We start from the raw sequence: 24,426 nt of genomic DNA on the forward strand, positions 1-24,426 counted from the left end.
TGTTGCTAGCGTAGTGAATGGGGAGCAAGGGAGGGATAGCAGTAGACGTGCTATATCTTGACTTTAGTACGGTTTTGACACGTGTCATATGACATTCTCATTAGCAAACTAGGGAAATGTGGTCTAGATCAATATTTTCATTAATGGCTTGGATAATAGAGAGTGTACTTGTGAATTTTGCAGATGACATCATGCTGGGAGGGGTTGCAAAGGTTTTAGAGGACAGGATTAGAATCCAAAATGACCTTAATAAATTGTAGAATTGGTCTGAATTCAACAAAATGAAATTCAATCACCCAAATGCAAAGTACTTCATTTAAGAAAGAAAAATCCAATGCACACCTACAAAAATGGCAATAAGTGGCTACAGGGAGTACTGTAGAAAAGTATCTGGGGTTATACTGGATCACAAATTGAATACGAGCCAACACTGTGAAGGCTAATGTTCTAGCGTGTATTAATATGAGTGTTGTATTTAAGACATAGGAAGTAACTGTCCCATTCTACTCAGCCCTAGTAAGGTCTCACGTGGAGTACTGTGTTCAGTTTTGGGCACCACAGTTTAACTACTAACTGTGGTTTGTAACCTATTGCTGTACAAAATGACTGGAGGAAAGCTAATGTGGTGCCAATTTTTAAAAAGGACTTAAGAGATGATCCCGAACATTACAGGCCGGTAAGCCTAACTTCAGTACCAGACAAACTGGTTGAAACGATAGTAAAGAACAGATTATCAAACACAGAGATGAACGTGATATGTTGGGGAAGAGCCCACATGGCGTTTGCAAAGAGAAATCATGCCTCACCAATCTACTAGAATTCTTGGAGGTGTCAACAAGCACATGGACAAGGGTGATCCAGTGGCTATAGTTTACTTGGAGATTCAGAAAGCCTTTGATAAAGTCCCACACCAAAGTCTCTTAAGCAAAGTAAGTAGTCATGGGATAAGAGAGAAAGTCCTCTCGTGGATCAGTAACTGGTTAAAAGACAGGAAACAGTGTAGGAATAAATGATCAGTTTTCACAATGGAGAGAGTTAAATAGTGGGGTCCCCCCAGCATCTCTGGTGGGACTAGTTCTGTTCAACATATTCATAAATGATCTGGAAAAAGGAGTAAACAGTAAGAAGGCAAGGTTTGCAGGCAATACAAAAATCACTCAAGACAGTTAATTCCAAAGCTGACTGCAAAGGGATCTCATAAAACTGGGTGACTTGGCAACAAAAGGTGAAATTCAGTGTTAATAAATGCAAAGTTATGCACTGCAGCAACAGGCAAATAATTAAAAACACAAACATTTCCCATTACATTTGGGGTAGTTCCATGCTGCCTTTTCTGCTGTGCATCAAGCAATGGACAGAATGAACAGGCGAAAGACTGACTGATCTATATGAAGTGAAAAGGTTCAACGGTGCAGCTCTTTCACTAGCTCCTAGGGCTGTCTTCCCTACAGAGGGTCTTGATTTCATATCTGACTTCGGTGCAGGCAGCTCCTCCTCTCTCTCCAGGCTATACAGGTAGGAGCCGAACCCTAACAATAAAGTTGATAAATCTTGTGTTTCACCTGAGCAGCCGCCACTGAAAAATAACTCAACACCAGCACCAAAAGGGTTAAACCATAAACATTCACTTTTTGTTTTTATTAAGAAAGCATGCACAAAAATAAACTCGTGAGGCCACACCCCCTCTCCTCTCTCTTTGACACAAAGCATCATGGGCCACACCACAGTGCAAGGGTGTGCAAGGGACTCCTCTCACTTGCAGGCTGATCTCCGTTGACTGCATCCCTTCACTCCTGACAGTCTATGTCACCAGCTTGCAGTGCAGTTCCAGTGCGAAGCCCTTTGACTCCATGCGTCCAATCCAACGCCATCTTGCCCACAAATGATGCACGGTATTTCAGGGGTGGGGGGCGAGGCTAATTTGCACACTGACCGGCATATATTTACATATGCAAATGAGGCGCAACTGAATATGCAAACAAGGCAAATGAATATGCAAGTGAGGAGCACTTGACGACACAAAGGAGCCATCTTGGTTTGTTTTCAGGGTTCTCTGAAAGGCCAAGCAGCCTTCTGAACAACTTCCACAGGCCCGGCTCTTGGGAACATCCCCTGCAAAGCACTGAGTGGCATCCGTAGGGAGGTCATCTCTGCTGCTGTGTGCCACAGAAACCCAACTGAACATGGCTTCCTGGTCTTAGCATTCCCGTCCTGGGCAGCAGACAGAACCGCTGGCTAACTCCATGCTGAAGTTGGCTCTGGAATTCCCCACTCCTCTTGGGAATGCTCAATGATGACCACCCCCACTTAAAAAAACCAACAACAACAAAAAACAGTGCCCCCCACCCCCCGTCAAATCCAAGAATGTCCATCTTCCCGACAAAGATCCAATTGGTTTATCTCAACAGCAAATTATATAGCGATGCTAAATTATCTCCCCCACCCTTGGGATGTTGAGTCCCCATGATGGTTTGCTTCCAACTTGGTTCCCCTCACCGATAAACGGGGGCTAGGGGGTTACAAAACAGAAAGGGGAAACATGAGGTTTGACAGAACAGAGCCACGCTAGAAACAGGGGGACAGCTGGGGGAAGGGCAACTCAACCCTCATTCCTGCTTCAACAGCTCTTCTTCCTGCTTTGCAAGTGCTCACACAGAGTCTGGATTTTGGGATGTGCCAACTCTTCACCCTCTCTCCAGTGACGTGTGAGGGGTCTGACCCATCCTCCCCATTCGTCCCTTTGGCTGCGAAGTTTAAATATCTGCCCCACACCTCCTGTCCTGTCATCGGTGCTTCTCAAATATAACAACTGTGAAGCCTCACACCTCTTCAACTGGGGAGAGGGGGACGGGACTCCAATCTCTAACCTACAAGTCTCCAAATCTCCCTCAACTCTGAGCAGTGGCTTCTTCTTTCCATCCTTGGTTCACTCCCCAAATGGGACCCACCGACCGGGTATTTATTCAGACAAGACTCCCTTTGCTTGCATCCTTACACCACAGGCAAGGACAGTCTCCAAAGAAATTAATGGGGAAATAACTAACTGAATAAGAACTCAGGGGGTGTCTTCTTTGGAGATGCAATTTGCATGTGTCTTCTTTGGAGATGCAAATAAAAACCTCACTGCATATTTGTAGGGACGGAGATGGGGTGGGAGGGGAAATGGTGACGTTAAAAGCCCCGGGGAATTCTATTTGATGTGCTGTACCCAATCCCCCCAATGCTTGTGCAAAATACACCTGCTGAGCTTCCCCTACTTGACAGGTGGGCTTCACATTCCCAGAGACTGCAAAAGTCAGCATAGAAAACAGGTCAGGATTCCCTGTGATCTCCTTACAAATGGCAGTGTTCTCTGAATCCCAAATGCATCTGTGCTAGAAATTCTCCTTTTTCTGCACTCAGGGCTTCCCTCTCCCAGCTCGGCCCAAATCCCAGCTGTATCTCACCCCCGCAGAGATTCTGCTTTCTTTATCTTCAGGGTCTTCCCTCCTCCTCTTGCCGTCCCTTGCTGGTGTGAGAACGATCACAAAGCTAAAATCACCCCTCCAATGTCCCTTTGAGCCCCTGACCTTTACAACATTTACGAAACAACATAATTACAGGCTCCCAGGGTCCACTAGGCTCTCTCACTCCGGTAGCCAATACAACACATTCACCGGCAAAGAGGGATTGTAAAACGCAAAATGAGGGAGGCAGAGAAAGATGCTCTTGAGGTTTCGGCCTTCCGAGGTCTTGTCATGGCACCAGGGAGCCATCTCTCCACCCTCCGCCCCACGCAGGGCACCACGCAATGTGGGGAAGCTGATCTGATGTGTCCGAGGCCAGTGGGGGAGGGCTGTGCTCGATTACTGATAATAATAATAATAATGAACAAAAGAAAAAAAGAAGGTAAAACAGGACGCAAGGAAGGATTATCTTCGGCAGCATCTTGCGGTGTCTTCTCTGGCGCAGAGAGAGAATATATATCTATATACAGGCAAGGCAGGGAGGCATGGGCAGCTGGACCTGCGACCTTTCACCCCATGCCCCCCTTCCCTCCCAAGTCCCTCACAAGGGACGGGCTCTCGAGTCTGTTAACATGCTAGGTGATCAAGTCCCAGTCGAAATCGTCGGGGATTTCCTCATTGGCGCCTGGAGGAGGGACTGGAGGCCGGGGGACCAGATGGTGAGCTGAGTGGAGGGGAAAGAGGGAGAAAAGGGGAAAGAGATGTTAGAGGAGAAGTCAAGCTCTGTCCTACTAGGTTCTTGGGAACAATAAACGGGGAAGGACTCAGGTGGCGTGAACTTCCCCACAGCAGTGACCTGCCAGGACACATTCCCCCTCAGGCAGCACACGTTGCCACCCCAAGGCAATGTCCTATCAGTGTCCAGATTGGGAGTAGGGGGTCAGGTGGTCTAAGGGTAACTGCAGCAATGGGAGCTTCCCCATGAGCTGCCCTCAACAGTGTTCAATCAGCATCTAACTATGGCCTAAGGAGTCTGTCAACATGAGCTTCCTCACAGCAGTGCCCAGGGAGCACCCAGCTATGGGAAAGTGGTGTGAATGGGCAACGAGATGGGGGTGGTGAGAGGAGTCGGGCAACAGAACTTGCTGTCCTCTGCAGTCTAGGCTCCCTCAGCCCTACTCCCACTCTCTGACAGCAGAGGGGAAAGGCCCTGCCAGCATGTGCTGCTGGATGGCTGAGTTAGCTGGGGTGGGAGTCGTAATAACATGTCATCGTTTCACCCCTTACCTGGGCGATTATACCCTGGATTGTCCTGGGTGGAAATCTGGTACATAGGAGATGGCCCGGAGAAGAGATGGGGAGGCTGAGGCTGACCATAAGAGTTCACTGCCAAACAAAAGGGAAAAGAACCATGAGTGATCCCCTCACCCAGCTCGCCTGGCACTGACTGGGCGTCGCAGCTCAGCTGCAGAACAGACTGACTGACACTCGCCAGGGAGAATCAGGAAGTGTTCAATGGACAGGCCCTGACAGTGCATTACAGCTCAGCCACGGTACCAAAACTATCTTGTTATTCTACTGGGTTAAAGTGGGGAATTTTGGCCCATCGCCCCCTCCCTAAACATGTCCAAAGTCGGGTCAAAATCAAGCTGCTGCAAGGCCATGATCTCTCCGCGCTGCCCTTGTCTGCTCCCCATAGTGAATCATCCTACTCTCAATCCTACCACAGCATCTTCTATACAGGGAGACCGTCTTCTTCTCTCCAGTGCTTAATTTGTGCCAATGCTGGTCAGGGCTGAGCCCCGGCACCTCTTTCATTACAAATTAAGTACTGGGTGGGACACAGTCTGTATGAAAGACACTGACAAAGACTGAGTGTTTTTGAGCAGTGTAGCACTGGGCTGTTCAGTGCCATGGTGCTTAGCATGGTGACAAGGTGTCCACCACCTCTACACAACTGGGAATCTGCTTCACCCATTTGCACGGCATCCTGGGTCCCCCTCCTGCCCACCCTCCTGTGTACCTTGGTTCATGGACTGCTCCTGCTTGCCACTATTCAGGGCGCAAGAATCAGAGATTCGGGGGGGCTGCTGAGGGCCCCCCAGGTGAGGGAGCTGACCAGTCTGGGTGAGAAAGTGATTGAGGGAGTCACAGAGGTTGGCAATGTGGTGCTGATCCAGGGTCCAGTTCTTCCGCTCAGCCTGGCGCAGGCTCTCCATCAGCTCTGCGAGGGCAATGGGGGGGGGGGGGGATGAAATCCAGTTACTTCATGCATATTGCTACCTCCCCTTGCCTAATCCCTAACCCTATGGGTACTCCCCTGGGAATCCTCCTTTCCTCACACTCAGGGGCTCACCCTTTCCTTTCTCACGGCTGTATCCCCTCATAAAGTCCCTTTCTCCCCACTCAGGGCTTCCCCACTCCATGCGCGCCTCTAATCTCCGCTGTGCACTCTCTGGGGACCTCCCTTTTTCTAGTCGCAGCGTGTTATCTCTGACACATGAGCGGGACAAGCAGCAGCAGGGACTGGGAAGCCATCCATCTATCTTCTAGTTGCCCCCATCAACGCTGTATCTGAGGGCCCCAAAATCTTGAATGGATTTCTCCTCCCCACAATCCATGAGGCAGGGCAATGCTATTATCTCCATTGTACAGATGGGAACTGAGGCCCAGAGAGGCTGAGTGACTTGCCCAAGGTCACACAGGAAGTGTGTGGCACAGCAGGAAACTGAACCTGGGTCTCCCACTGGGCCAAGCAAGAGGTGGGATCTCCCACTGACCTGAGAATTGGGAGTGTTCAATGCTAGACCAGTTCAGCCGGTTCACCATCTTGAAGCTTTCCTTCAGGGAGTCAATGTTGGAGCACCACTCAGGGGGGAATGCTGGAAAGCCAGGCAGACAAGACAGTTACAAGGGAGTAACACCCCTCTTCTCCCACCAGTACCGGGTTTACAATCGCGACAGTGGTGCCGGGCCCATCCACAAAAAGGGGCCTTGACCCAGCCCACTCCCCTTGCGCTGCACCCTCAGCTGCTGGCTCCTATCCACCTCTGGCCACTGCTCACTCCTCTCGGCTGGCCAACCGGCTGAGTGCTCCTCTCCGGCCCCGGTGACTGCCTGCCAGTTACAGGGGCAGAGAGGAGCCCTCAGCCTCTCTCTACCGCTCTGCAAAAGCAGCGGGCTGGGGAAGCCAGCAGCTCCTCCCCCTCTCGCCACTGCAAGGAAACGCCTCCTCCACTGCAGGCACCAGCCCCAGGCAGACAGAGCCGGGTGGGGCCCCAGGGGACGGGACTGCTCTGTGCTCCCAAGCTTCAGCGGTCCTGCTCCCTAGCACTGTGATGGGAGGGGAGATCCCTGCTCTGCGCTGGCTCAGCAGGGCCAGTGAGTGTGCCCAGGGGGCAGGGCGTGAGACAGTGGGTCTGTCGGGGGGTGCTGGGCAGTCCGGGAGGCTTGTGTGTTTGGAGTGCTAGGCAGTGGGGGGGCTCTGTTGGGGGGACACTGGGCAGTGGGGGGAGGTCTGTGTGTGTTGGGGTGCGGGGCACTGGGGGGGGTCTGTGGCGGGTACTGTGTAGTTGTGGTGAGGGACTGTGGGGAAGGACACTGGGCAGTGGTGGGTGGGGGAGATCTGTGTGTGTTGGGGCACTAGGGAGTGGGGGTTCTGTGTGGGGTAGTGGGCAGTTGTGGTGGGGCTGTGGACGGTGGGAAGGCACTAGCAGGGGTGGTGGTGTGCAGGGTGCTGTGTATTTGTGGTGGGGGATGGTGTTGGGCATAGTGGGTTTGGGGGGGCGCTGGGCATAGGGAGTCAGGGGGTGTTGGGCGGGGGGGCTGTGTGGCGCAGCATGGGCCCGCCCCTGAGGGGAAGGGGCAGGCTGGCACCACAGGGTCGGGCAGGCCAGTGTGCACCTGGCGACTGCTGGTGTGTAAACAGTGCCCTCGCACTGGGATGGGCAGAGCAGGACCACCTCTGCCATTCCATGCCCCATTTCCCTGGGCCAGACCCTTGCTCCAGGACCAACCTCCCCTCACCATGCTCCATTGCGGCCCACAAATACGTTTGGCGCCGGGCCCACAAAAAGTTAATCCGACCCTGTCTCCCCCCATGTAATACAAAATAAACAGAACCTGGCCCTGTCCATTACTTGCCAAAAGACCCTAAATCTGCACTGGACAGGAATTCAGCTTCCCTGGTCATTCAGTACTCAACTCCCCCCTCATTTCTGCACCCCATGCCTTGTGGGGCTGGATCCCCCTCTGCTGGAGGCGAAAGGGGAATGCAGTTTCCAAGTTCACTCAGACCTCTCCCCCCGGTTTGTATCTCATCTTCTGTAGTGCATGGGCACTGCTGTGAGGGAGCTCACCACTGGAGCCCTGGGCACCCTACTGAACCCCAACACTATCCCAGTCCCCTCTGCCCCCAGCAGCTCCCTTCATTGCCTGCAGCTCACCAAAGCCAGCGTTGTTGATTGAAGCCTGTGACTGCTGGTGCTGCTGGTGTTGGTGCTGCTGTTGCTGTGGGTGGGTGTGCGGGTGGTGCTGCTGGTGCTGGTGGTACCCTCCATGCTGCATTGGGGGTGGGTGCATGGACATCACAGGTGGGGGGCCATAGCCATCGCCACCCTGCTGTTTGCCCCCCTGGGGTGGACAGCCCTCTGGGCTTGGGGTGTGGAGTGGGGGAGCAGCCCCCACTGATGAGGGGCCCTGCTGCTGCTGGTACATGTAGTAGTTGTGATTGGAGGGCTGCATGTCGCCAAGGAGAGAAGAGAAACCTGCAGGGAGAGAGTAACAAGAGTTAAGAAATGTGGGTAAGGTGGCTGCCAAGCTCAAACACCTGCCTGTGTGTGACTTCATCCTACTTACCCTAATAATGCACTCAGTCATTAGAGTGCCTTCTAGAGGCTCAAACAGATAGCACATGACGCAGGCCTTTCCATAGTCTAAGGGTAGGTCCACACTACCCGCCCGATTCAGCGGGTAGAGATCGACCTTCTGGGATCGATTGATCACGTCTCATCTGGACGCGATCAATCGATCCCAGAAGCGCTCCCCCATCGACTGCGGAACTCCTGCTCGCCAAGAGGAGGAAGCGCTGTCGACGGGGGAGCTTGCCTGCGCCGCGTGGACCCGCAGTAAGTAAACTTAGTTCGATCTAGGAAACGTCGACTTCAGCTACGCTATTCTCGTAGCTGAAGTTGTGTTTCCTAGATTGATCCCCTGCCCCAGTGTGGACCAGCCCCAAGTCAGTGGTTCTCAAACTGTTGTACGGCTGATCCCTTTCACATAGCAAGCCTCTGAGTGCGACCTCCTCCTTATAAATTAAAAACACTTTTTTATATATTTATCACCATTATAAATGCTGGAGGCAAAGTGGGATTTGGGGTGGAGGTTGATAGCTCATCACCCTCCATGTAATAACCTTGTGACCCCCTGAGGGGTCCCGACCCCCAGTTTGAGAACCATTGGGCTAAGTAATGGCCACATTTTTATTTAATGCAGTTTTACCAAAATTGAACTAATTCTCCTGAAATATCACATACGTGTGGTTCTGCTAGAGGAGACTGTGTTGCACAAAGCTGAAGTTAGACAAGGCGTTTAGATGACGTGAGTGTTGACATGTGAGATTTGGTTCCTTCCCCCCCCCACCCCACCCCTGAGTTTCCTTTTGTGGGTGTGATATGGTTTTTGTTGTTGTTGTTGTTGCGTTTGTAGTTCAAAAGCACTTGGGATAGAAACTTTGCCACTTCTCTAATGTAAATAACTAGAGGGCTGCACACTTTGTTGTTTCTGTTGGCTGAGTGCATTGCACACATCAGAGGCTCCTTGCCTTCCTCTATGCCCTCCATAAACTCCTGTGCGCCACCCTTCCATCCCCTCTATTTCAGGACTCTGCAACCCTTCCACACCATTCCCCATGCCAGGGGGGTTTGTGTACCCTCATGTCTCCTCCCCCCAATATCACTGTTCCCCATCCCCTCCCCCCATGCTAGGGGCTCTGTATTTCTCCCGTGGCCCTCGGTTCTCCCCCACCCTAGAGTCCCCCATCCCCGCCATGCCAAGAATTCTGTGTGAACCCTCTTAGCTTATGAGAGCTGCTGGGCTCCCAACGGTTTAGAGGTTGGACTTTTTGTACAGCACCTAGCACAATGGGGCCTTCCTCTATGACTAGGGCTTGTCGGTGTTAGGGTAATACAAATAATAAATCATTATTATTGTTGTCACAGAAGAGCTGTGACCCACTGGAGTCCTTCTGCTTGTAGGTTTGTTTGATCCTGCTAGAGTAGCAGTTTGCCTGCAGTGTGGAAAGACTGACTGACTGAAAGTTGAGTGATTATTGATATATGGTAGGTCCTGGTTTAATAATATTGCCCTACCCATACCAGATTGATCTTTTCAAGGATGTCTCTCTTTAAATATAGGGACAGCAAGCTGAAATTGTTCAAGGTTTTCTGCATCCCCTATTCTTGTCGCAAGTGTGACACTGCCCTCTAGTGGCTGATCCCTGAATCACAGAATCCAGAGGAATTCAAGATGAGACTGGATTAGTAGGTTATATCTTGTCCACTCCACCCTATCCCTTCCTTTACAGTTGTTCTCTGGGGCTTTGTCCAGTCCTACTTTTAAGTGACCCAAGTGATGGGAACTTGCACTCCTTCCTTTGAAGAGACCCTTCCACAGCCTAATTTCATCCCACTACTTCTAGTTTATGCCAAATAACTGTTGGTCTCCTGCGATTTACAACCTGACAATACTTGCACCTTTAGATGGTAATTCATGACCTCAGACCTCCACATATTTATCTTTTCAAGCCTTTCTTCACAAGCTGATTCCTCTAGCCCTTTAGGAATTTTTCTTGCTCCTTTTGATTCAACATCAGATATTTTTAAAAATCATTGTTAGTTCTACAGAAAGAGAGAGAAGGGCTGACAGTAGGGTGACCAGATGTCCTGATTTTATAGGGAAAAACCTGATTTTGGGATCTTTTTCTTATATAGGCTCCTATATTACCCCCCATCCCCATCCCGATTTTTCACACTTGCTGTCTGGTCACCCTAGCTGACAGCCTGAGAAAGGAGAATTTCTGGACTACACATTGTGTGTGTGCAGGGAGGAGCTAGAGCATTTGAAAGCAGGGGAACCCTCTTTTCACATGCTGCTAGAAAGAGGAAGTGACTCAGATATGCCAGGAGGGGCATCACTAGGGGATATCACAGGGTCACACATGCAATGCGCCATGCATCTAGGTCTGATACTCACCGTGCTGGGAAGAGGACGATTTCTCCAGCATGGATTTGTAGAGGTTTCGGAAAGACCAGCTCAGGTCCTGGAAGTTGATCTCAGAGTAGGAGAACTTGAAGTCGTGGTTAGTACTGTAGAGCGGGGGTGGCACATCTGCCCCTTCACGGCCCTGCCCTCCCGCCACAGTGGCTGCCACATCCACGGGCCCTGTGCCCTGCTAAAGACCAGACAATAGTATGGAAAAAAATATCTATATAGATTGTTGGCTTTGTAACTTCAGGAATTTGAGGGGGAAGACAGGGGGTTGCTCCCAGAAAAAGAACACCCAGCAAATCCCATATCACCTGTCTGTCTCACCCTCAAAATCCTCGCAACTCTCCTACCAGGATGAGGGACTCCATCCTCCTCTTCCTCCTAAGGACATACTAGCTCCAGCCCATCCTCAAGCCACTTCACACCCTAATGGCTTTATCCCTGCCCCGTCTGCTCCTTTCCCCTGTTCCACTTCCTCCCTACTTCCCTGCTGATGACTGATCTCCCCTCTTCAGCCCCTCTTTTGCCCATTGTTTCCATTCTTCCCTATGGCCCTCCCCATCACTGATTTACTCTTCCATCTCTGCCACCCTGTCCCCCTTTATCTCTTACCACGTCTCCCACTTCGCCCATCTCCGCCCCCTACTCTGCCACTCACCTGACTGTAGTTGGCAATGGGTGTGGTGCTCTGCAGTGATAGCTGAGGGGTAGCCTCAGGGGGCAGAGAGGCTTCTGTGCTGACTGGGACAGCCCCCCGTGGGCTCTTACTCGCCTCTTGTTCTGGGGAGTCCTGTGATAACTGTGAGCAGGGGGAGAAAAGAAGAGGAGAGGAAATCAGAAACAGACAGAGAAGGGAAGCTGCAGATGAGAAGCCAGCTCCACATTGTACAAGCTTCTGCCCTAGGAAAGCGAGGTACTGGCTGTAGTGGAAGAACATTCAAGAGGACAAAGCCGCTCTTCAGACAGGACTAGATGGCGCTATTGGGTGACGGCAATGGAAGCCATATGTTGGGGACAAGAAGAGAATTCAGACTCCATGTTCACCTCCCTACAGACACGTCCTGTTCCCCCACCAGGACCCCAAGCTGGCCCTGGAAAGACTCCCTTCTGGAGTAAGACCGGAGTTCAGCCCGCCCCCAGCCCCATCCGCTCCCGGAAAATAATCACACTCACATCATCGTCTGGAGGGTGCCGCCTTTTGCGGGAGATATCTGGACAGGAATCTATTGTCCAGTAAGAACCCTGGAAAGAAAACCCAATGGTGAGAGGAACTCCCTGCTGCAGGATGTTACTGAGACCCACCGCGCACAACATCAACTAATATATCAATTGTCAGGGCCATCAATGTCCATGCTACAGCACATGAACTAATGCCAGCTGGGCATCAGGAAGATGTTTTCCTCCTGTAGTATAGGACTGCACAGTGAAGCACATTGCTATTGTGGGAGTTTCATGCCTTCCTCTGAAGCTCCAGGTGCCAGCTACCTTGAGAGACAGGTCAAGAGAAAACATAAACAAAGGGTCTGATCCAGCATGGAAGGAGATGGCCTGGCCTAGCACCCCATCAATGTCCTCTGCCTTTCATGGAATGTCATTGTTAGTAATAAGAGTATAGACCAATTAAGCTATAATGATCAGAGTGGGCAAGGTGACCTAAAAGCATGTTTGCTAGGAAATTTCTGAAGACCCAGTTCCAGATTGTGCTTTGGTGCTTGGCTGGCTGGCTCTTGCTCATGGTCTAACTGATAATATATGTGGGGTTGGGAAGGAATCTTCCCGCAGGTCAGATTGGGAGTGACCTTGGGGGTTTTTCACCTTCCTCTGCAGCATGTGGGTACATGTCACTTGCAAGGATTATCTGGGTATATCTCACTCATTTCAATGCCACTGCAGGGCCATGGGGCTCTTGTGCACCTCAGTCCCTTCTATTCTCTGCCTGTGGTGCACACCGGTTTGGTCTCATTTTGATTGTTGGATTTAGCACGCAGGTGTTAGTGGCCTGTGATACACAGGTAGTCAGACTAGCTGAGCTGGAGGCCCCTTCTGGCCTTAAACTCAAGGACTGTTACTAACCTCTGATTGTGATTTAGATTGATCATTACAGAGGCAGGACATGGTGGCCTTAGAAGTGAAGGCCAACCCGCACACTAGCAGTCAGTCAGTTAGGGTTTACTGAAACAGGGCATTCTAACTAACTGAGCCTTACGAGTTGTGATCTCCAAAATGATGATTCTGTATTACCTAGATACCTAAGTGATGTCAACTGAGCACCCAGTCCTTTAAAGGTGATCTGCAAAGAAAAAAAGAATCTGGGCTTGGGCCCTTTTCTGAAGCATTATGATATAGAAAAAAGACTCATGATGTTCCTGTCAATATATTTACATCAGTAATATCAGAATATTTTTTTTCTTGGTAGTCTCCCTTGGGAACTCAGAGATGCAGCTTCGGCGTTTCCTCTTTAGCCCTTACTGGAGGTGCAGAGATGCTGAATTTTTAGCAAAGCGAGCTTTTCTTACAACTGTTTTGGGGTATGTGAGTTCAGTGGGTGATAATTGTTTTAAAAACCCGAAGTTATAAAACAGCTTTAAACAAATATTAGTTCTGCTCTCTGGTGCTTGGATTTCATTTCCCCGGTACCCATGATGTAATAATCCTACCAGTTCTTTAGTCACCCATGACGTTTTTCAGGCAGAACAGGTTATACAAGATCTGCATTTCTAATATTAAAAAAAAAAAAAAGGTAGAAAAAAAAAATCTTTGAAAAAAATATTTCAATCTAATTAAAGATCACAAGGCAGGGTGAAAAAAGTGGGCTGAAAGCCATTTTCATTTCTTTGCAGGTCCTTTAAGTGTTTTAAGTGTATATTTCTGGAGTCATCGAATACAGCAGTACATCTCATTGCTTTAACATATATACTACATATTTCAAAGTTTTAACCACCTGGGCAGAAAGGGCAACACTGGCTTATTCCCTGTGGTTTAAGTGACTCACCCGGGAACACATCAATTTCTTACCTTCCCAGGATCGTCCCTCGGTCGAGGCACCTTTCGAAAACATTTATTCAGAGACAGGTTGTGGCGAATGGAGTTCTGCAGAGGGACAGAGAGAAGTAAATAAATGCTACGTAGGAAGGATAAGGGCTGCAGAGGAAACTGAAGACTGCTGTGTATGCCCAGGATGGGGTGAGAGATCACTCAAGGCCAAAGCTGTCTGTGTACGTGCAGGATAGGTCAGGACAGAGGCTAAGGAAAGGAGAGGGAGGGACAGTTCTGGAGGCCAAGGCTTTCTCTGTACGCCCACAGAAGGTACAGTGAGGATGGTATTTGGGCCAGGAAAAGATTGGCAAAGAATACTTTTGTGAAGAGTTATCTGGCTCTGCACTTCCTCCAGCTGGTAACTAGACCTTTGCCTTTACACCTGGCTCTTTTCTTTGCTTAGTGGGAACGTTTTGTATTGAAAAAAGAACGAGCGCTCTCTTAAGGTGGTGGAGACTTTGCTCCAGCCACAGCGTTCCTCACCTTCCATCCGATGCCAGCATTCTTGTAGTAGGGGAAGTTGTCGCAGATCCAACGGTAGATCTCGCTAAGTGTCATCTTCTTGGCAGGCGACGAGTTGATGGCATAGGTAATCAGAGTGGCATAGCTGTAGCGCGGTTTCCCATCCTGGTGCACTGCAGCCTCATCCTTACTCAGGGTGGCGTTGGGGTCAGTGGGGGAGCCTGGGGGGCATTTCCGGGCAGCCCCTGGGGGCCCCGCCTGCGAGGAACCCCCTAGTTTCTCAATAGTAGCTCGCAGGGTGAGCTGGGGGAGCCAGTCTATGGAAGTGAGACTGCTTTCCAGGTCAGAGGCCATGATGCCGGAAGCGGGACTGTCTGCTGGGAAGACAGGAACAAACAGGACTGCTGAGATACAAGCAAACTGTACCTTGATAATGGAGGGAAAGATGTACTCCCCCACATCAGTGTACCTTGCTCACTGGTCACAGCTAGGGAAGGTTGTGTCACTACAGACCTGGGATTGTATCCCTGGGAGGACAATCCTGCTTTCTGATAATGTTACACAGTTTGTCCTGGAATAGTAACCTAGTCCTGCTCTGTGTATCCCAGTCAAACTCAGGTAAGCTAACTAGGAGAGAAGAGGGATCTATCCCGGGGAGTGGGGCCATTCCATTTGCCCAGGCATGCACACCATGATAGCATCACCTCAGCATGCCAAGACTGGTATGGAATCCAGGGGGACCATCCCTCTCACCATCGCCCAGCTGTAGCCTCATAAAGTCACCTCCTCAGCTCAGGAGTGGGATCATAGCTAGGGAGGAATGTCCCTCATGTTGTATCCAAGTCACACCTACATAAGATCACCTGTATGGGTCAGGACTGGCAATATATTCATTGGGGGTGGGAGGAGGAATTTCTTCCCCATGGCCCGAGGTAATTTCTCCCTACATCATATCACATTGTATCCAACCCAGTTTGTAAGCTCCTTGGGGCAGGGATCATAAAAAATCCCCCCCAAGGACACACCTATAGTGGTATATACACATAATTATATCAAGCACATCAAGGAAGGACTGAAACTGGACTGAAAACAGAATCATTATAATTAAGACTTTGCTCTTCTTTAGCCCTTTTTCCCTAAGGATCTCAAAGCATTTGACTGAATTAAGCCTCATGAAATGTAGGTAAGTATTATTATCCCCAAGTTGAGAAATCTGAGGTACGTAGAGAAGTGACATGTCCAATGTTACGCAATGTCAGGGATGATCTAGATAAATTTAATTCTGCCATGAGTGCAGGGGACTGGACTAGATGACCTCTCAAGGTCCCTTCCAGTCCTATCATACAGTGAATCTGTAGTAGGGTAGAGAACTGAACTGGGGTCGAACTGAACTGCGGTCTCTTGACTCTGATCCTTGCCTTAGTCACAAGACCATATTTTCCCTCATAAAATTAAAGCACCCCTGCACAGTGAGAGCAGTAATTATACCCAAGCATTCAATTCAAGATGCCACATTTTTACAATAAAACAATATATTTGGTAACCTATGTGAAATGGGCAGGTATATCACCATCCAGGTTCTAGGGGGTCAGGTCATCAGTAAAAAACATCACCACAACTGTCACTAATTGGCTGCACCAAGGACTGAATTTCCCTCTCATCCCTGCCAGTGATGGTCCCTTTGAATCTGAGCTGAGACAGTTAGTTTGCATGACTGCAGCCTGCACTGTACCTGTTCTGGAGATAAAGAGGGGAATTAAGTCTTTAGGGGCTGCAAGTTCTGCACCTTTCTCCAATATGAAATTTACTTTTAAAAAGATCATTGTATAGAGATGCATGTCAGCACACATAAAGGCAACAGTCGAACACAAACAACACACTCATAGACTCATAGACTTTAAGGTCAGAAGGGACCATTATGATCATCTGGTCTGACCCCCTGCATGCTGCAGGCCACAAGACCCTTCCCTGGACTCTGCCGTTGAAGTCCCCAATCCTGTGTTTTAGTGACTTCAATCGGCAGAGACCCTCCTGCTAGTGATCCCTGCCCCATGCTGCGGAGGAAGGCAAAAAACCTCCAGAGGCTCAGCCAATTTACCCTGGAGGAAAATTCCTTCCCGACCCCAAATATGGCGATCAGTAAGACCCCGAGCATGTAGGCAAGAGTCTCTAGTCTGACCCCTGTTAGCCATTATACTATTTACGTACCATTGCTTGGTTTTCCTTGGCTACTATGTTTTACCATTAAACCATTCCCTCCATAAACTTATCTAACTTAATCTTAAAACCAGACAGGTCCGTCGCCCCCACAGTTTCCCTCGGAAGGCCGTTCCAATACTCTGGTAACAGATCTCTCTCTCTCTCTCTCTCTCTCTCACACACACACACCCACCCCTACTCAGGAAAAACCATCAGGTGGCGCCTCCTACTAAGTGCATCACCCACACTGACTGGATCAGCTGAGGCGCGGAGTGTAACCAGTAGATATCCTTTCTAAATATAGATACTCCAAGACGACACAGTGTGCACGCATAGATCCAGACATGTATGCACCCAGCACCTTTGTACACAGACACAATTCCCAGCTTCTTTCACACAACACCCTGTACTCACACGCCACAGTGTTCTCACAACACAAAAGCACACAAGGTTCTACACCCAGTCTTCACTCCCAACACACACACAACCCAGGGCTTTCACATACACACACACACACACACACACAGGGCTTGCATTTTCATACACACACTCACTCACTACATAGAATATTCAGGGCTCAAACACCCATGCACCCAAACAATCAGACATTATCTAGCGCTCAAAGACAACAACCAACACTGTCTCAAACACCCAGCACTCAGACAACACCTCTCTAATCACACAGCCAGCACACACACACAAAAGTGAAACTATGCCATCACCCTATCTGTAGCTGGTGGAAACATTATTCTGCTTCTGGAGTAGAGGGAATGAGGAAAGGAAAGGCCCAACTGCAACTTACTTATCTTCCCAGCATCAGCCATTCCATCAGCTACAATAGTGATGAGCTAGAGCAGGGGTGGGCAGACTTTTTGGCCCGAGGGGCACATCTGGGTGGGGAAATTGTATGCAGGGCCATGAATGTAGGGCTGGGGCATTGGGTTGGGGTGCGGGAGGGAGTGCGGTGTGCAGGAAGGGGCTCAGGGCAAGGGGTTGGGGTGCAGGAGGGGGCTCAGAGCAGGGGGTGAAGGAGGGGGTATGGAGTGTGGGAGAGGGCTCAGGGCAGGGAGTTGGGGTGAAGTAGGGGACTCAAGGCAGAGGGTTGGGGTACAGGAGGGGTGTGGCAGGGTGCTCAGGCAGGGGTGCAGTCGGGGGGCAGCAGGAGGCTCAAGGCAGGAGGTTAGGGGGCTCAGGTCAGGGAGTTGGGGTGTGGGGTGCAAGCTCTGGCCCGGCGCCACTTATCTCAAGTGGCTCTGGGGTGGTAGCGGCACACAGCAGGACTAAGGCAGGCTCCACTCCCGGAAGTGAATAGCATGTCCGGCAGTGGCTCCTGGGGGTGGGGTGGGGTTCCGCCATGTGCTTCCCTTGCCTGCAGGTACCACCCCTGAAGCTCCCATTGGCCGTGGTTCCCCGTTCTCGGCCAATGGGAGCAAGGGGGGTGCCTGCAGCTGAGGTTAGCGTATGGAGCCCTTCCCCCCCCCCCCCCCCCCCGCCCCATCAGGAGCCGCAGGGACATGGTGCTGGCCGCTTCCGGGAGCAGCGCGGGGCCGCTGCACCACGGGGCTGGCAATCCTGCGGGCTGGACTGAAAGTGCTGACGGGCCGAATCCGGCCCGTGGGCCATAGATTGCCCTCCCCTGAGCTAGAGTAATACAGCAATCTTGACAGGTAGTGTTGCATCAGGCCTTCCATTGCAAGCCCATTTTCAGCTGCACATATCTTATTGAAAATATCTCCTCTCAGGCTGAAGACTGAAACTGGTCTCATCCCAAAGATTTTTTTTTTTTTTTATTTAAAGCTTAAGCAGAATCCATCCACCCTTTTTTGGAATTATACAAGGGTGAAATAACTATAAATTTTCCCAGTGTAAAAAAACCAAGCAAACAAACAAAAAATGTTCTTAGTGTCTATATAACTTAAAAACAGCAGAACTTCAATAGCATGCAACTTTCCACATAGTCTGGCCTCATTAAGGACTAGACTCAAGGCCAACTCGGGAGAAAAGAAACAAAATAAATAGCAACTAAATATTCCATTTTGTAAGTGTGCATTACAAAACCTCAGTCATGTTAATATGTACAGGACTATACAATAACAAAACTAATATGGAGCTGTGATTTCATGCTGCTATTTCATTATGGAAATGAATATTTGTGTAAGATTTTAACTATGCATCCCTGGAATTATGAAGTAAAATAAAAACAGAGCTTAAAAAATTCTCTCTCTCTTTTTCAATGTTATGCTACTTTAAGATTCAAATTTGAAACATTCGAAATTCAGCAAATGCAAAAGTTACAGTTTTCACAGGACTTTTAATTTGTTTATGTTGCATAGATGGAGCATTCTGGATTATTATGTATGTAGTTAAATATAAGGTTAATATACAGTAGTGTTATAAATGCAAGCCCAACACCCCTGCCTTCATGGGGGACTCATGCCAGGGTAAATTTGGATTATATGTACACTGCATACACAGGTTAAGTATCTTAACTTTTTCATTTACTAACTTTTGAGAGTTTTTTTTTAAATATAACTTTCATATTACCCTCAAGCTTGCATTAGTGACTCCTAAATTATCTCCATAAGTAATGCAAGTTTTGCATTTATACATACACAAGGATCATGCACTGCTTAACACAGCTGCCTCCTGGGGTGAAACACAGCAATTGTTTAAGAGTACACAGCCACACTAAATAACAGTTTAGGATGGGAAGTGAAGAAGAATCCTGTATCCAATAGAAACTGTATGGAAAATTTGGGGGAAAGAATATAATTTCCTAAGATGAAGTTTGGCCACAATGTTGGATTTTTGTTCTGTCTCTTATGAGAGGTGCTATGGGATATTTAATGACCATGAACAGTCAGGCTGGTCAGGTTCTCAGTTTGACAACTTATCTTAAGATCGTACCTCCAGCAGCATGGTAACTCTAGAAAAGGGGTGGGCAAACTTTTTGGATTAAGGGCCACATTGGGTATGGAAATTGTATGGCGGGCCATGAATTCTCATGAAATTGGGGGTAGGGGTGTGGGGGGGGAAGGGCTCCAGCTGAGGGCGCGGGCTCTGGGGTGGGGCTAGGAATGAGGGGTTTCGGGTGCAGGAAGATCCTCTGGGCTGGGATCGAGGGGTTCGGAGGGCGGGAGGGAGATCGGGGCTGTGGCATGGGATTGGGTCACGAGATGAGGCTCAGGGTGGCGCTTACTGCAAGCAGTTCCTGGAAGCATGTCCCCCCTCTAGCTCTGAGGTGCAGCCAGGTGGCTCTGAGCGCCGCCTTGTCTGCAGGCGCCGCCCCTGCAGCTCCCATTGGCCTACGTAGGAGCCAGAGGAGAGTCATGCCGGCTGCTTCCTGGGAGCCGCATAGAGTGGGGCAAGCCCCTGACCCCGCTCCCCGGCTGGAGCTGAGGACCGGATTAAATGGTCTGATGGGCTGGATGTGGCCCGTAGTTTGCATGCCCCTGCTCTAGAATCAATCTGTACAATTAAGTCACTGCTGACTTGTAGAGAAGAGTGCCCTCACTCTACTTTGGGCAGCACACTGGGTTTTCCTTAGATGTCTCCTATTCAACTAGTGAACCAGCTCAACACTGCATAGCATGTAACTTCTGGCATCACAGGGTAAACCAGAACAACTACTACACTCATGGTTCTTTCAACTTCCACTACCCACTCAGGCCTTTGTACTGTCTGGCAAATCTTCCCTCTACCACCTCTCTTATTCTCTCTCTCTCTCTCTCTCTCGCTCGACTACAGAAAAACCTGCTACCACAGAATGAACTGGATGAATCCAAATCAATGTGTTTTTATAGGCCCTACTACATTATCTAGCCAGCTAGAATTAACTGTACACATCCATTTTACAGTCAGTCAAATACCTACACTAACACTATTCACATCGCCTATAGGCATAAATGTAAAGTTGTACAATCATAATATCAGACAGGATTGAAAATGGGATAGAGCCTTTCACCTCTTGGTCACTAGTTTCAACATAACCCCAGCTCAGGAAGAGTCAGAGAGATGGGGTCTAGAGCCTTTAACTTCTAGAGCACTCATCCAAATCTGTACTTAAGCAAACAGTGGTTTGCGTGGTTCAGAGAGAGAGAAAATGACTAAGAAAAATCCCATAATCAGTTGACATTGAATAACCACAAATTCACTCAGGACAAGTGATACTTTAAGGCAAGTCAACAGCTTGTTCAGTGAGCAGTAATAAACATCCTGGGTGCGGTGACTGACCAGCATGTTCGACCTGAGGCTGAAAATGGAAGCTGGCCTCCCCCATCTCAGGTTCCCTGTACTGTACATGCCACTGACTAGCTGGCAGAAGAAATTATTATTTTGCCTGACCAGCTAATTTGCAAAGTTCTTCCACTCAGTCAGTCATGCCCCTCCTTGCACCACTGCTAACTTCACATAGCAGGGCTGAAAACGTATTAGAGGTGGTGTATGTAGCTTTAAGAACTGTGCAAATGTGTGGTTACTGCCCCTTTATGGTCTGGAATACTCTTTGAGGCAGGACTCAAAAGACTTGTCAGTTTAGAATCAGGTGCAGCTGGAGTGAAACTATGAATGAAATGAGGCTGGGTGTAGCTTTTAAAGGACCCCAAAACTGTACCAATTAGATACTTCAGTTTCATTTTGATCCCCTGAAAATCAGTGGCCAAAATACTCAATCCTAGGAACCTAAAGTTAGGCTGCTAAACCTATATTTTAGGCACCTAAATGGAAGTGACCTGATTTTTACAGGTGCTGAGCACTGCAGCTCATACTGAAATCAATGGAGCTAAGGTTGCACAGCACCTCTGAAAATCAGGCCACTTCTACTTAGGTGCCTAAAATATAGATACAGAAGCCTAACTTTGGGCTCCCTGGTTTGAAAAGTTTTGGCTCAGGCAGTAAAAAGATACAGTCGGCTTTTGGGAGAAAATCACTGTTGACAATGCCAGGGTCACCTTATCTTTGAAAGAGCAAGATGATCAGAGTGACAGCAGTGAAGGAGGCGGCCTAGAAAAAGAAAGGAAGAAAAAGAAAAGATAAAACTAGCCATGTATGGAAATATGGATAACTTCTACTCCGATGAAAGAAACGAGGATTTTGAAGTTTATGTGCAAAGGTTGTGCAATATTTTTATACCAATAACACTGAAGGGAATAACACGGGGGGGAAATCAATTTTCTTAAGTTTGTCTGTGAGAAACATTTGCAGTTTTGAGAGATTTTTGTTTTCCCTCAAGAACCACGAGATATGAATGAGGGAGACTAGAATGAAGTGCTTAAAAATGTTATCTGCTCCAAACAAACTTCCTCACTGAGAGAGATACATTTCACTTAAGAAACCAGAAAGGAAAAAGCATATCTGATTTCCTGGCTAGTCTCAAATCACCATCTATAACCTGCCATACTGGTAACTATCTGTGAGACTCGGGAAATTGCTTTGTTTCTGGAACTAGAAATCCAGAATGAAGAGAGAGGCTGCTCTGTATTATTCACAAATGAAACTTATCTTGGAAGGAGTGGTGGACATGCTATTCGTATCTGAGTCAGCCAAAAGAAAGCACTGCCGTTTGAGAGTGCACTTCTGCCTACATGCCGCATGGAAAAAGTAAAGCCCAGCCCACAGGGCAAGGAGCTGACAGGAGTCACTGTACCCAGGAGTCCGTGGTTCCATTGTTTAGGACTAACCCAGCAAGCAGAGGAATATATTTTCCAACAAGCTGAAGTGCTGGAGATGTGGTTACAGAGGACATGTAGCTTGTGTTGGCCATAAACCACAGAGGAGAAAGGAATTCAACAAAAGGAAATTATTGTCACCTACAAGAATGAAGTACAACAACTAGCGAATATAGAGGGGCCTGTTACAAACTCTGAGCCTGTCCATAACAAGATGGCTACTCAGAACTATTTGCAGTGCAAGATAGAAGGGATTCAAATGTTTTATTCTGTGTTCATGTAAATGGATAAAAGTAATGCAGTAGTTTTGATTTTTTGAACGGGAAATTTGCTAATGTTACACTAAGAGAAACTAACACTGCACTTTAAAGCTATAATCAAGGGACAATCAAAGTTTTAGGATGTCTGCAAATAAATGTAAACTACTGGGGTACTTGTTTGCTGTTATTATTGTTGTTGTATTAGGATATGGACCTTCTCTAATTGGCACAAACTGGCTCAAGAACATAAAGTATACCAAAAGTTAGGTCTGGTGGCGAAAGAAAAAGAAAAATCTATTTTTGGTACAGTCACGGGTTTAGTGAAAAGCATAACAGAATATATATTTAAAAGCCAAACCAACATTTCTTAAGGCTCATCCGGTGCCTTATGTTTTGTGAGAACCTGCAGAAAGGCATTTAGAAGAATTGCAGGAGCAGGGAATAATTTCATCTGCTGAGTTTAGTGAATGGGCTGCACTGCCTGTGTGTGTTCCTGAAACTGATGAAGTGTGAGGATTTGTGAGGACTATAAAGTCACCATAAGCCCCAGGTGGCAAGCAGATCAGAATCCAATTCCAAAACCACAGGATTTATGTGCTAAACTGTCAAGAAGGGTAAAGTTTACAAAGCTTGACCTGCCTCAAACATATCATGAGGTCACGTTAGAGCCAGATTCTAAAATATCCTTACTATGGAGATAGGCACAAAAGGCTACCATTCAGTGTAGACAGTGACCTGCCAGATTTTTTTTAAAAATGGATAGATCAAGTTCACCAAGGTTTTTATTTTCTTGTCAGCTGTTTAGACATATGGTAGAAATGTAGAGGAACACTTGAGAAATGTTGAAGGGATTCTGAAAACTTTGCAAAAAATGTGGTTTTAAAGTTAAGAAAAATAACCAAGTTGCTTATTTACGGCCTAGCACAGGTGCAGGGGAAGACAACACAACCCTTACAAGAAACAACAAAAGGTATTGAGAACATGGCTCTACCTAAAAATGCTTAACAGCTGAGGTCATTTTTAACTTTGTTAAAACTACTATAAAAGATTTATCCCAAATATATATACAATAAGCCTAATGTTTACACTGTTACAGAAAAAAATGTAAAATGGTTTGAAGCAAAGGACAAAATAAGGCTTTTGAAGATGCACATTGAGGAGTTCTACTGTGCTGGTACATTTTAATCCAGAGCTTTTCTCACTATTACTAAGTGATGCTTCACCAGTAGAGGTAGGAGCTGTAATTTCACACATATGCAAAGATGAGCAAGATAAATCCACCACATTTTCTTCAAGAACATTAACAGAACAATTACTTTTATACTGAGGAAAAGGCATTGGGTATTATTTTTGGAGTAACTCAATTTTATGAGTACTTATTTGGAATGAAATTTACTTTGGAAACCAATTACAAACCTCTGATAGGAAAACTAATTCCAAAAGAAGGTATTCCGGGCCTGGAAGCATCCAGGATGCGGAGATGGGTTTTAATCTTAGCTGCATATCAGTATAATATCCAGTGCAAACCTTCGGTACAGCACACGCTAACACTGATACGCTATCGAGATTGCCTCTGAAATTAGAGACAGACTCAGAAGTAGATCACTGTTCAGAATAACCCACTCAGAAGATCTTCCCATTACTGCAAAAAAGATAGCCACAGAAATGAAAAGACCTATTGGGTTAAAATAATGTAATATACTCTTTCTGCAGGACTGTTCATATAGGAGAAATTTAGTTCTAATTCCTGTAACAAACACGGATTCATCAGTGAAAAATGACTGTTCACTATGGGGTATAACAACAGTAATACAAGGCTTACACAGTAGGAGCCCGGCTGAGTTACATGAATTTCACCCCTGCATAGTGAAAATGAAAAACTGACTAGAAGTTGATTTTGGTGGCCAGGCTTTGAACAAAACACTGAAAAAGATTAGTCAATGTGAACTCTGAAGTAGTCACCAACACATGTCACAAACTGTTCCACACCGTCCATAGAAATTGGTTACTATGGCTATACTGGAAAGTTTACAGTGGTGCAGCTGCACCTCTGTAAGCTCTCTAGTGTAGCCGCTCTAAGTTGACAGGAAA

The 24,426-nt window shown here is 47.9% G+C and overlaps 1 protein-coding gene across 3 annotated transcripts in view; it reads right to left on the reverse strand.

Moving 5' to 3' along the window:
* Positions 1 to 1,609: 1,609 nt before the first annotated feature.
* FOXJ2 (forkhead box J2) overlaps positions 1,610 to 24,426 on the reverse strand; it is a 33,291-nt gene continuing 10,474 nt past the window's right edge. Inside the window, exons 2-11 of one of the 3 annotated variants that reach the window (XM_054039917.1) lie at positions 14,232 to 14,584; positions 13,728 to 13,802; positions 11,886 to 11,954; positions 11,371 to 11,511; positions 10,698 to 10,896; positions 7,892 to 8,212; positions 6,227 to 6,328; positions 5,470 to 5,670; positions 4,734 to 4,832; positions 1,610 to 4,170 (exon numbers count right to left, since the gene is read on the reverse strand). In XM_054039917.1, coding sequence (XP_053895892.1) covers positions 4,082 to 4,170; positions 4,734 to 4,832; positions 5,470 to 5,670; positions 6,227 to 6,328; positions 7,892 to 8,212; positions 10,698 to 10,896; positions 11,371 to 11,511; positions 11,886 to 11,954; positions 13,728 to 13,802; positions 14,232 to 14,564 — 1,629 coding nt within the window. In that variant the 5' untranslated portion in view covers positions 14,565 to 14,584 and the 3' untranslated portion in view covers positions 1,610 to 4,081. Of the gene's footprint in view, positions 4,171 to 4,733; positions 4,833 to 5,469; positions 5,671 to 6,226; positions 6,329 to 7,891; positions 8,213 to 10,697; positions 10,897 to 11,370; positions 11,512 to 11,885; positions 11,955 to 13,727; positions 13,803 to 14,231; positions 14,588 to 24,426 lie in introns of all 3 variants that reach the window. The other 2 variants (XM_054039925.1, XM_054039909.1) reach the window with 2 other exon arrangements.

The sequence above is a fragment of the Malaclemys terrapin genome, chromosome 1 (assembly GCF_027887155.1).
Source record: "Malaclemys terrapin pileata isolate rMalTer1 chromosome 1, rMalTer1.hap1, whole genome shotgun sequence".
NCBI lineage: Eukaryota > Metazoa > Chordata > Testudines > Emydidae > Malaclemys > Malaclemys terrapin.